The following is a 13981-nucleotide window of genomic DNA, read 5'->3' on the forward strand; positions in this document are numbered from 1 at the left end:
TCTTGGGATAAATGTCCCTTGATTTTGGCTGATGATGGATGGAGGACTTCTTTAATCCTCAGAGAGAGCACCTTAGCCAGAATTTTATATATACTTCTCACCAAACTGATAGGCCCAAAGTATTTTGGATGATTGGAATCAATCTTCTTAGGAATTAGAGCCAAGAACGTAGCATTGACTCCAAGACTTACAAAGCTATTGTCTGCAAATTCCTAAAAGACATCACATAAATCCTCTTTTAGCACCTCCCAACAGTCTTGGTAAAAAGATATTGTAAAACCATATGGGCCCAGAGCATTAGATCTATCCATTAGAAAGACAACATGCTTGATCTCGTCTTCCTCGAAATTCTTTTCTAACCACCTTGCCTTGTCATCCTCCGCCCTAAGCCAATCTATCCCTTCCACACTTGCTCTCTCATTCAAAGGCCTTCTGAATATCGATTTGAAGTGCTCCACAAATTTCCTAGCTACATCATCCTGGTTGGTAATCACCTCCACGTCCACCTCTAGTTTGGTCACGAAGTTCTTCCTCCTTCTCCCATTGGCCAGGTCATGAAATAATCTGGTATTCCCATCCCCTTAATCCACTTATGCCTAGATTTTTGTCTCCAACTAATTTCCTCTCATAGAAGTACCTCTTCCAGTTCCTTTTTCAGTTGTCTCCTCAACCCTCTGTCATCCTTAGACATGATATTTTGGGATTCCTTCAGGTCCAATTCTTCTATTTGATTGATCACGCTCATTTTTTGTACCTCAAGTCTCCCAAAATGATCCCTATTCCACTCTTTTATCTTAGATCTTAACCTCTTTAATTTCTTAAGAAATTTGACTCCCCTTTAGTTTATCCCGGTTAGCTCCTCCCCCACCACTCCTTCACTTTATTCACAAATTCTTCATGGGTTAGCCACATATTTTCAAATCTGAAAGGTTTAGGTCCAATAGCAAAGGTGACCCTGGGCATAGCTCTAGCAACCAAATTTCTCCACAAACTTTCCCAAGCTAAGTTAAAAAGAAATCTGTAACTTAGGTGACCAAGAGAATTTGGCTTGCAAAAGTGTAATTTCCTTCAACTGACAATCACCAATGAAGCCATTAAACTTCCTTATATTTTTCACCAAGAAAATATGCAGCAGCTTGCTTGCTTTCTTTCTATCTTTTCTAGTTCATGTTTCTACTTCAGCTTAGGTGATTTCTACGGTATTTTTTTTTTTTTTGGAAAAGGTAAAGTAATTTTATTCAGCTCAAAAAAACATACAAGCTGGGTTCAGGCCCAGAAGGGCAGCCTGAAAACCACAGATTTCTACTGTAAAATCAGTAGAACAGATTTGGTAGGCCTGTTCTCTGCATTACATAGATCCAGGATCCTTGTCCTACTCCTAAAGGATCCATCAAGTCGAGTTTCCATGGTTGATCTATAATGAATCTGGGTCTATCAGGGCTAACAGGTGCCTTCTATGATCAAGGGCTTCTGTTATTGTTTAATTGGGGATTAGGTAATTTAAACTGAATAAAGGCTGAATTGATGGCACTTCTTCACGATCTCAGATTAACACCCATGTTCAAATACACTTCCTTGAAGATTGAAAGAAACTCTCAATTGGCAATTAGATAGGTGCAGGAAGGTGGAGAGGATAATTGGACAATCCATCACTTTTAAAGAGAGGCTAGATTTTTTTTCGATCAATAATTATAACCTTCATTGATTAGATATGAATTATAAAGAGTATAAGCACAATAGGATAAAAAACAGTTTATCCCCAATACCAAAAAGCTTTACAATTGATCCCAAAACATTTGATCTCTCCAACCCTTTGTTTTGCCAAGGGGAATCAGCCACGCTGTTAGCCGTCCCTTTTTTTGATGAATAATAAGAAGTTTTATTAATAGAATTATAAAGATACACAGATAAGGATCCCAAAAAGAGGTGCAAGATGCAGCCTCAGATCAGAACAGAGAATTACAGCTTAAGCCCAAAACATCTGATTCCAATGCACTCCTTGTCTAGCTAGTGAGTCTGCCAACCCAATGCAGATCTTCTTTCCCATTGGAAATGGACAGACATGTTTGTAGTTAGCCATCTGAATCTTCGAAAAACCCCTTTATAGGACCAGGCTACTGTTTCTGGCTCTTTTAACCACTGGATCACCAGCTTGGAATCACGTTCAATTAAGAGCTGTTCACTGTCCAGTTCTTTGACAAATTCAGCTCCTTGTAACACTGCCTGAGTTTCTGCATTAACTGAATCCCCACCTCCTATAGGGCCAGAAAAAAGAGTGATGATCAGCCCCTCTGCATTTCTAAACACTCCCCCAATACCGGAGGGTCCAGGATTGCCTAGGCTGCTACCATCAAAGTTGAGCTTAATGATACCCTCCTCAGGAGGTTTCAATTCTACTAACAGCTGGCTTTTCACACTAGAACTTTTGGCAACCTCTTCCCAATTTCTCCATAAGTCAACAAAAGAGAAAGGAGAAAACAGTTCCAAAGTTTTATCCCAATTGATGGCTCTATTAAGTTAGCATCCCCAAACATTGACCTCATTCCTTTCCTTCTCATCAAAAATTCTGGAATTCCTTTCCTCCCAGACAGTCCAAACCAATGCAGCTCTAACACACCTCCACGTCACCCTACCTCTTTTCGTAGGCCACCTGAAGGTTGTAGGTTCAAATAGATTGCTAATCTGCAACGACAATGTCCACCTGCACTCAAAGAGACTAAAAAGCTTTTCCCAGAGACCTACAACAAAAGAACAGGATATTATTAGATGACTACAACTTTCTCCATTTTCTTTGCAGAGGACACACCAATTGCGGGATATACTGAGACAAGGTCTTCTCCTTTATAGGTTGTCCAAAGTGTTTAGTTTCACAAGAGAGGCCTCCCAACAGACAGCTCCCACTTTAGGAGGAATGGGTTTAAACCAAATCTCTTTGCATGGGAAAAACTGAGAGCTAAGGTCAAGAGCACAGGGAAGAGAAGAATGAAGCACAAGAGAAGGTACCCAAAGAGTTAACAGACCAAATACATGCATCTGGTTTAGAAGGGTCCAAGCAAATAGGATCGAGCAGGCAAAATAACTGAGCGGTCTAGTCAAGCTCAGAATCTCTCAAATCTCTCATGAAACTCAAATCCCAGTTGAATCCAAAAGACAAAGAGAATGAGACAAACCTTTGAACTGGTTCATTTTTAAAGCGAGAGAGGGAATAGAAGGAAAAAGGTCCTTGAGGGTTGAGTTACCGATCCATATATCCTCCTAGAAAAGAACCCTATCCCCGGTACATACATCATAGCTGGTTCTAACATCCATACCCCAGGCTATCCATTTAATCTTCTTTAATGTGTTTTTGCACGCCATAAATCATTTTCTTTATTTTGTAGCCACTGGATCATCAATTGTAAATCTCCTTATACAATCAATTTGTGCACATCTAACTCCTCTGCTCTGCCTACCCCCTTTCAAAATCGCCATTACTTGAGCTCTCAAGGAATCACCAATGCCAACTGGACCTAAAAAGGGTCAGCCACTTCAGTTGTAGATTCCCTTGCTAGGGCAAGGTTTACATGGGAGAATTGCATTGGGGGCCATCCAATTAGGGCTAGCCTTTGTTTCTTTGGGACCTTTTTAGGGTGTTTGGCCGGTTGTTAAGATAGCAATGGGTATGAGAGTTGCTCTTGTGTTTTTCTCTTTATTTCTATGAAGATTCTCTGTTGCTATCAAATTATAGCTATCAGAGCTCCGTTGAAAGGAAAAATTTTGTATTAGATGGTATACAGGTTGGGGAGTAGAGAGTGATACTCTGTAATTGGGATTTATTTTCATTTCTCTACATTCTTATGCCTACAAGTAATAATATTTCTGTTACAAAAGTACTAAATTCCCATTATGATCTAGTTACAAAAATACTAAATTCACATGTGTCCAATATCAGGATATCTCAAGTTATTTGACAAGAACCGAAGAGATGTATTTCGCTTGTACGAAAGACCCTTTCTTTTCTTTTTTTCACTTTTCCTTTTTTTATTTAAATGTTTATTTTGTGGAAATAAGTTGGAAATGAGCCAGCTAACTCAATATAATAACACAAAACTAGACAATAGCTCAGCTTAAATTGGATTTACCAGAAAATGCAAAAAAGTGCAATTAAATTAAAAGAAACATACAATTAGAACAAGCACTATTATATAGGAAACACAAAAGCACTACAAGAGCAAAAGAAAATATATATTATATATCAAATGGACATGGGAAAGTAATGTCACTTTTCAGGTGTAAGAATCTTCTTTTCATTGTTGAACTCTTGGATCCAATCCTCATCCTCATTGTCTAGGTCATACTCAATAAACTCTCCAAGCTCAGCCCGAGCTGCAAATTATAAGCAAAATCCTAATAATCCAATTAAAGATAAATTATGTAGAAGATACTGTCACAGTTTCTCAAGATTCAAAGAATAAAGTTAACAAACCTCCCCTTCCACAAGGAGCGCAGTGGGAAAAAGAGATGTAAGTGGAAAATTGGCCATTGAAGGGGACTTCAAGATGATAATTAGTTGGCTGGTTAATAATGAAGCAGTTCCATGGAGTTACAGAAATGAAATCAAGCAGTTCAACTGGCTCAGAAGAAATGTGCAACTGCAAATACATTGGGTGAAGAGATATTTAAATGGAATGGTTGATGGATTAGTCAAATCGGCAGTGGATTGGGAACAAATTTTCTGGGCACAATTGTAAGGGATTCATAAGAAGCATTGTGGTGGCGGCGGGGTTAACCATGCTCTCTGACCTTTGATTGTATAATTTGTAAATATTTTAATCAATGAAGAAATCTGTTATTGATCAAAAGAAAAAAAAAAAAAAAAAAAAAAAAACAAACAAACCTCCTCTTCCACGCAAATAAGATGTTGGTTGAGTGAAGGTGCGGGAATAATCTCGTTCATAAGTATCAACAACAACAAACTGTGGGATCGGTATTTCAGGGGCACTTTTCTTGTTAGAAGTTTGTTGTACCTGTAAGATAGAAATATAATCAGTCAAATTCTGGATAGATACAAACAAGGATTAAAGTATCGATATTATACTCCTTATACAGGAAGTATCATATCCATATCCATGGCCATGGATATGAGATATGCCACAATTGGGTACGTATCCCATGAGTTCTGTGTATCGGCATGATATGCCTCCGTATTGAGTCGTACCAATGGATACGGTCTGATGTGCACCGATACAAAAACGCATTGGTGCTTAGTTCGATGAAATTATGCATTAACCACTTTTGGATTATTTTTTAACTTTAATCAAAATTGAAAGTTATAATTATAAAAAATAAAACAGAATTATAATTATAAAAACTGAAATAGTTAATTTAAGATTTATTTCCCCAAAAATTAATAACTAAAAGTTATAAAATACTAAATAAATTATATGTTAAAAATAAGAACATATTTATAAAAACTGAAATAGTTAATTTAAGATTTCATTTTACATATAAATTATATGTTAAAAATAAGAACATATTTATTATTTGAAAAGGTAGAGTTGTTATTTATATAAAATACTAAATAAATAAATTTCCCACACTGCTTTGCACATTGTGGGAAGAAAGGAAAGCCAGAATACTCCAAGAAAAGGTGCAAAGCCAACAAGATTTGAAGGAATGTATCCTGCACAGGGCTATAGTGTGGATAAAGTCGTTGGAGTTATTTCAGCAGTTTTCTTTTAATAACCTGTGGAGGCATTGGGCGAAGTGGTAAGCAGTTCCTCATTGAAGACAAAAGATGCACATGAGCTAGGTAACCCCACCTGAAGGCATCTTGAAATTAAATTTTGATGGGAGTAGCCTGGGCAACCCAGGCCCTTCTAGGATGGATGGGGTTAAAAGGAATGAAAGTGCTTCTGTTGCTCTGCTATTTTCAGGCCCATTAAGTGCAGGGGACTCCACAAGGGCAGAACTATTAGCTGTACTACAAGGGGTACAGCTTGCTCTACAGATAGGAGTGGAGCAGCTAGTAATAGAAGGTGTGATTCTAAGGTGGTTGTGGGGTGGTTACAGAATCCAGAGACTGCAATTTGGTGCTTCAAAAATGAACTTAAAGGCTCAGTTTGGAAAGAGTACAAATACAAATATGTACAGTGCAAATACATAGAAAATAATACAAAATATAAGGTTTTTTTATCAATAACTTTGAAAGAATTTCATTAGTTAAAATGCTTTAGGATACAACAAGAAGTTGCAAAAGAAATCAGCTTAGTAAGCTGACCTAGAACAGAATTACAAAATGTGCCCAAAACATATAGGTTCTTTGAACCCCTGGCTTTGCTAAGCTATCTGCCAAAATATAAGGTTTTGCACTCTACATATTCTCATTTGTACTCCTTCCAAATTAAGCCTAAAAGATTCAAATGCTTGACGAGAAACTTGTATGTCAGAATTCAATGGGGCAACGAGGAAACATTTGTATTGGGCTCAGCTGTAATCCTTTTTAGTGTTTGAAGGGTTGCAGAGGTCACAGCTCATGCCTCTCCAAGTTTCTTCTGTAATAGTTGCTCTTGATTTCTTCTTCTAATAAATTCTTCATTTATAAAAAAAAAAAGATTTAATTTTCCCAAAAACTTAATAAAACTGAAAATTATAAAAATAATTTGTTTCATCTACCTTAAATGATTTATATGTTTTATTTTACAACTATATTTTAAAAACGAAATATTTATTATTTGAAAAAACAATAGAGATTATTTATATAAAAATACTAAATAAAGAAATTTTTCCCAAAAATGTATGATGTGTACATGTTTTAGAGTGCCGATATTGTTGTTTGCATGTTTCTCTTCATATAAGCTATTAAAGTGTGCATCTTCATGTGTTTAAACCTTATTCACAGATACTCAGCTTTAGATATACTGTTGTTAATGTATTTATGTGATTTTTTATCAATAACAAGAAACTATATTAAAAATATGAAACTATGTGAAGCTTAGGTACAAAGGGGAGGTAAAAAGACTTAACTCCCCACCAAAGAATACAAGGAAAATTCAAAAATTAGCCCAAAAAGTCGAAACCCTATCCACCCCTTGCTTTGCTAACCCATCAGCAAAAGAATTAGCAGTCCTCTTCACCCAGTTGTAATGAACCACAATATCCCTACTCAACCAGTTAAATTTATTCTTCTCATTGTTATAACTCCATAATCCGTTGCCTCCCCCCTTTAGCCACCTAATCACCACCTCCAAGTCACCTTCAAGAACCAAACATCTGATGTTCAACTCCCTTGCTCTTTGGATACCTTCTAGGGCTGCGAGGATCTCAGCCCTAAGAGAGTCTCCTTCCCCAATTGGGCCTGAGAACATAGCAATAATAGCCCCCACCTCATTCCTGAATACTCCCCCAATCCCAGAAGGCCCTGGGTTCCTTATACAGCTACCATCAAAATTCAATTTTATGAACCCAGAAGGAGGAGAGGACCACGAAGGACTACAAGTCCTCTTACAGAGGGCAGAGGAGGCTATCTCCTTCCAATTTCTCACCACATCAGCCACAAAATAATCTGAAAACAATTCCATAGTTTTCAACCAATGTGCCACCCTTAACAGGATTAGATTTAATAAGTTTCCAATGGTTCTTTCCTTATCTAAAAATATTCGTGAGTTTCTTTCTTCCCATAGAGACCAACACACTGCAGCCCAAATGCTTCTCCACATAGTCTTCCCTCTCTTCTTCGGCCATCTAAAAAAAGAGGGAGAGAACAAGCTTTGGACACTCCCAGGGGGAATCCAAACACACCCAAAAAGGGAAAAGACCCACTCCCAAACTGATTTAGCAACCGAACAAGTGACCATAAGGTGGTAACTAGTTTCCCCATCAGCTTTACAGAGAGTACATCTATTAGGAAGTAAACAAGAGTTGAGTCTCTTCTTCTGAAGAGGTCATTTGTGTTAATTCTTTCCAGGAAAGTTTCCCAACAAAAACTACCAACCCGAGGAGGAATGGGCCTACTCCAAATTTCTTTAACCGAGAAAGACAACCCAATGGGATCAGAAGGCTGAGTTAAAGTCTCAAAAAATGAGGCACAAGAGAAAACACCTGAAGAGGAGGGAACCCAAAATCTGGTGTCCTCCTTAATGGGATCCAAGAAGACATTTTCAAGGATGGCTAACAAAGACAAAATGTGGTCCAAGTTTGTGTCCCTAATTGCCCTTCTCAACCCTAGGTTCCACCCAAACCCTGAAGGAGAGTCTGAGGGGGTTAAGAAGGAAGAAATGGGTTCATTTTTCAAATCAGAAAAAGCATACAAAGAGGGGAATTGGTCCATTAGAGGTGAGTCCCTGACCCAAAGTTGTTCCCAAATTTTTATTTTATTACCGGAGTTAAGACCATACCTGATACAAGGGGAGAAAATTGGAAGCAGTTTGTGTATGGCTGACCAAGGAGAAGCGGCTGTAGTCCTTGCCAAGATTCCAGGTTCCCAACCATTGTCTTCCAACCCATGTATACTAGCCACAATCTTTGTCCACAACTTGTCTCTTTCCAATGGAAACCTCCATAGCCATTTCCCTAACAATGCCATGTTCCTCTTCCTAAGATTCCCAAGACCAAGACCTCCTAGATTTTTACCTCTAGTTACCACCTCCCAACTCACCCTATGGTCCCACTTCTCCTCTCCAAGCTCCCACAAGCAATCCCTCATAAGTTTTTCCAAAGTGTTAGAGACCTTTGTGGGGATCTTAAACACAAATAGGAAGTACACAGGAAGATTAGCTAGGGTTGATCTAATCGAAGTGATTCTCCCCCCCAAGGAAAGATAATTTTTCCTCCAAGAGGCAAGCCTTTTCCCAAATCTCTCCACCACCGGGTTCCAAAAGCTTACCTTCTTAGGGTTATCCCCCAGGGGGAGGCCTAAGTAAGCCATCGGCCAATCCGAGGTTGCACACCCTAAGACATCCGCATACTCTCTAAGCTCCCTCTCCTCCAAATTCACACCCCCCAAACTACTTTTATCCAAATTCACCTTGAGATTGGATACCCGCTCAAAGAGTTGTATTGCCAACTTTAGGTTCCGATTCCACTCAATGTCCCCACCTTCACAGAAAAGCATAGTGTCATCTGCGAACTGTAGATGAGTAAGAGGTATCTCCTCCCTTCCTACTCTCCATCCTTTTATTAAATTCCTTGAATCTGCTCTCTGAATCAATCTCCCAAGTACATCAGCAATCAGAGTGAATAGGAAAGGGGATAATGGATCACCTTGTCTTATTCCTCTCAAGGCAGGGAAGAAATCCACCACAGTTCCATTCACCAAGATAGAGTAGTGGCAACTTCTAATACAACCCCAAATCCAATTACACCAACTATCTCCAAAGCCAAAACTTCTCAACACCTCAAACAAGAAGGACCAATTAACCAAGTCATAAGCCTTCTCCAAGTCCAATTTACACACCACTCCTTTCTTCTTGGATTTTCGAAAACTCTCCAGACTCTCATTTGCAATCAAGATTTGATCAGTAATTTGTCTTCCCATCACAAAGGCACCTTGGTTGGATGCAATTATAGAAGGAAGAACCTTCTTTAACCTTAGAGAAAGCACTTTTGCGATTATTTTGTACAAACTGCTCACCAAACTAATAGGTCTGAAGTCCCTTGGTTGTGAAGCCTCTTTCTTCTTAGGAACCAGAGCAATGAAAGTGGAGTTCAAGCCCGGGTTGATTATTCCCCTTCTGTGGAACTCCTCAAACATTGACCCAATATCTTCCTCCACAATACCCCAACAATCTTGATAAAAAGCCATTGTGAACCCGTCCGGACCTGGAGCTTTTGTTCTATCCATTGAAAAGATTGCTTCCTTTATCTCCTCCAAATCAAATCTCCTTTCTAACCACTCTCTGTTTTCTGGACTTAGAGTCGGCCAATCTAAACCCTCCAACCAGATCCTTTCATTTAAAGGTCTTCTGAAAATATATATGAAATGGCCAACAAAGGTTTCTGCTATTTCTACCGGGTGGGAAATAATTGTTCCTTCGACTTCCAACTTTGAAATGAAATTCTTCCTTCTTCTACCGTTTGCCACTGAGTGAAAGAACCCGGTGTTTCTATCCCCCTCCTTCAACCACTTGCACCTAGATTTCTGCCTCCAACTTATTTCCTCCTTTCTAACCACTTTGAAATGTATTTATGTGATTTGGATGCATTTCTTAGCCTATCCAAGCGTTTTGATATCTTTTGTCCATCTCCATGTGTTTCCAAAGCGTATCTATATTTTTATCTGTATATGAGCTATCTGATTCAATACTCGATACTGATACTTTGATCAGAATACACTAATTCAAAGAAGACATAATACATAAACCAAGAAAAGAAACCCTAATCAGCCATTTAAAGTGCACCAAAAGTCAGTCCAAAATCTTCTTTCTTGAGGCCTTCAGATTCTGGAAGAAGCACCCTATAACAATCTTCAAACTGATTTCCGCCCCAACTTTCCATGCTTTTCATCTTCCCCTCAAAGATTCTTTTGTTTCTCTCCTCCGATAACTCCTAGCAGACAGCAAAGGGAATACAGCTCCAAATAACTTTAGATTTAGGATTTCCATGAACTCTCGGCCAACAACCAAAATTTTCAGAAGAGTCCATTGGCACCCATCCAGCCACCTTGGAGAACTTGAAGAAATAGGCCCAGATTCTTTTCACAAAATTACACTGGACCAGCAGATGCAGAATATTCTCCTCTTCAGCAAAACACAGTGCACATCTCTTTGGGAACTGATAGCCTCTTTTCTTCAGCATATACTGTGTAAGAATGCTGCCCATTGAAATCAGCCATGCAAAAGCTTCCACTCTTGGGGGAATTGGTTTCCCCCAGACACCTCTAATTTATTCAGCCTCCAGCTGGTTCCTTATCAAAGCATTATACATAGATTTTTTTTTTTTTGAAGAGTGAAGAAGAAATTTATTAAAAAAGGAAGGTAGAAGCTTTGACAGTGAATCTTCCATCTTTACATTCTTTCCACCATTTAACATCCGAAACCAAAGGAACAATTTCCATTACCTGTACCTGTAGCTTAGCCAGCAGCTCCACACACTCCTCCATCTCACAATCAAACAAAGGTCTCCGAAAGGTAGGGCAACAAACCACTAAACTATTACTGATCTCATAGCATTGCAAAATAGGCACTCCCTTCTTGCTCAGACTATAGAGTCTTGGACAAAGCTCACACAGCTTTCCAATTCCAATCCAATCATCCTCTAAAAATATTACACTAGACCCATTCCCCACTCTTCAAGAGAAAAAAGGAAGCATCAATGAATCAAACTTCATAATCCCCTTCCACACACTTACCCCATAAGATGACCTCACCTCCCTCACATGCCACCCAAAATTCACCACCCCTTACATGCCACCACATCCTCCATAGAGCCTCCATCTCCCTCCCAAACTTCCATACCCACTTACCCAACAAAGCTTTACTAAAGACTCCCACCTTTCTCACTCCCAATCCCCCATCTTTCTAGGTCTATACACAAAGTTCCACTTAACCAAATGAAATTTCTTCTTTTCCACCCTAACATTCCATAGAAAGTCCCTTTGAATCAACGAAACAACTTTCATACTAAATGTATGAAGAGGCTGTTTTTAAATTAACAATGGTTTTTTTTTAAGATAAATAAAAAAAATAAAATTTATTCAAGAAAGAAGAACAAGGTACTGAAAAGGTGGTGAGAAATCACCCATTTCCAAAGGAACAAACAAAAACCAAGCCAAAATCTATTGTATATCAAACTCCATCCACCAATCCTGAAATGCAAAAGGAAAAAAGCACCCACCCAACCCTATACAACCAACATAAAAATCAATCACACAATAACTTTACTTCAAAGCCCTAAAAACTCAAGGCATGCCATCCCATCACTCCAACACAATCAAACCACCTGCTTGCAGTTCTAATCCCCTCTAATCCTTCTAAGCTCACGACATAATAGCTCCATCCTCTTGAAAAGAAATCTCATTACTTTTTTATCAATAACTGCAAAATTTTCATTAATATAAAAGGTAAAGATGGATACAGAAGGTACATAATACAACATAAAGTCGATAAGAGACAAAAACTCGTCCCTCCCCTACAAAGTTCTTGTCTTACAGCTTTACCCAGAAAAGAGTTCCCCTCTCCACCCCTTACTTGGCTAATACATCTGATATAGAATTAGCACAGACCCACTTAATCTTCACTTCCATGTCTTTTGTTTTCCATTTAAACTTCTTTTTTAGATTACTCATTACTGTATATCCACATCTGCAGGTTATCACATTGTAGCCAGCTCACTACCAGTTTAGAGTCCCCCTCTACAATTTATCTCCTAATGTTCAACAATCTTGCTCTCTGTATTCCTTCCATCAAGACCAACAATTCTTCTCTAAGAGAGTCTCCTTCCCCAATTGGTCCTGAGTATAAAGCAATAAAACGGCCACTCTCATCTCTAAAACACCACCTATACCTGATGGTCCAGGGTCTCCCATACTACTTCCATCAAAGTTAAGCTTAAAGAAACCTCTGTCTGGTGGAGACCAATATGGATTAGTTATTATCATACTAGATTAAGTTCCTTTAATTCAAAATACTTTTTGTTTTCTTCATCTTCTTAACAGGACCAAATCCAAATAAGCCCCCTTCAGTCTTGTGAACACCTTTGAAACCTGAGCCATTCATTGAATCTTCTACACTGCAGAAAAAACTTATGAATTTCATATCTCCTTAGGCTCAGAAACTATTCTTTCTAACTCCAAAACCACATTTTTCTCAAACACCTGATCTGCCTTCTCCAGCCCTTTTCCCTTTCTAGAAGTGTCCCCAGACAAGACCTGTCTCTCTTGGACTTCCCTTTCTAGAAGTGTCCCCAGCCCTTTTCCCTTCTCCAGCCCTTTTCTCAAACACCACATTTTTCTCAAATTCCAGCCTATTCCACTCCTTTAATTGAGATTTTAGGTATTGGAGTTTCTTGTGGAACCTCATTCCCTCCCAATCAACTACCGGATTCGCTTGCTCCCACCACTCTCTGATTTTCTCAGTGAAACCCGAATGAGACAACCACATATTTTCAAACTTGAAAGGGGTAGGCCCTACTCCTCTTAATTCCTCCTTGACCAAAACTATTGGCCAGTGGTCTGAAGTGAGTCTAGGGAGAGCCCTAGAAGTAAGGTTGCCCCAATGATCCTCCCAATCTGTTGAGAACAAAAATCTGTCCAACTTAGAGCAAATTGGCTGAGATTGAAGATTGGACCAAGTGAAGTTATTATTTAGGAAAGGAAGTTCTTTGAGATTAAAAGAGTCCATTGAACTTCCTCATACTTGATGTCACTCTCTGTCTGGGGTTGTTGGTTTCCTCCATAAATCTCACTACATTAAAGTCCCCTCCCGCACACCAGGGTCCATCCCAAAGGCCTCTAATGTCACTCAATTCTTCCCATAATTTCTCCCTTTGCCTATAGTCATTGGGGCCATACACATTTGTTAGTACCCATTCATACCCATCGGCCACCTGTTTGAACTTCTGGGAGACAGAGTGATCTCCAATTAGCTCCTCCACACCTAAGAGAATCTCTTCTTTCCACAGGGTCACAATCCCTCCCGAGGAACCCCACGAAGGAGCAGGCACCCACTTAATACCTCTAGAACTCCACACACTCCTTGCCCAGCTGCAATCAAAATCCATTCTTTTGGACTCCTGAAGCATAACCACATCCGGATTGAACTTCTTAATTACCTCTTTGATTGTTGTTCTCTTCCTAAAGCTGCCCAACCCCCTCACATTCAAACTTAGGATTCTCATTGAAAACTAAAGGCTTTAACCCTAAGTCCTCCAAGAACTATTTAGACCCTTTTCTTCTAATCCCTTTCACTTCGAACTTCTTGTCCCCCTCAATATCTTTTTTTAATCTCTCCACTTCACTCAGCCTTCTAAACTTCATCTTGCTGTCCTCTTTATTTTGCAAGTAGGC

The 13981-nt window shown here is 39.1% G+C and overlaps 1 protein-coding gene across 1 annotated transcript in view; it reads right to left on the minus strand.

Annotated features, from left to right (window-relative positions):
• LOC104590428 (uncharacterized) overlaps positions 1–13981 on the minus strand; it is a 101386-nt gene that overhangs the window by 58226 nt on the left and 29179 nt on the right. The window contains 2 exon segments of the mRNA XM_088892887.1: positions 4263–4365; positions 4877–5006. Of these exon segments, the coding sequence (XP_088749013.1) occupies positions 4263–4365; positions 4877–5006 (233 nt within the window).

The sequence above is a fragment of the Nelumbo nucifera genome, chromosome 8 (genome assembly GCF_055504915.1).
Source record: "Nelumbo nucifera cultivar China Antique chromosome 8, China Antique-T2T, whole genome shotgun sequence".
NCBI classification, from domain to species: domain Eukaryota; kingdom Viridiplantae; phylum Streptophyta; class Magnoliopsida; order Proteales; family Nelumbonaceae; genus Nelumbo; species Nelumbo nucifera.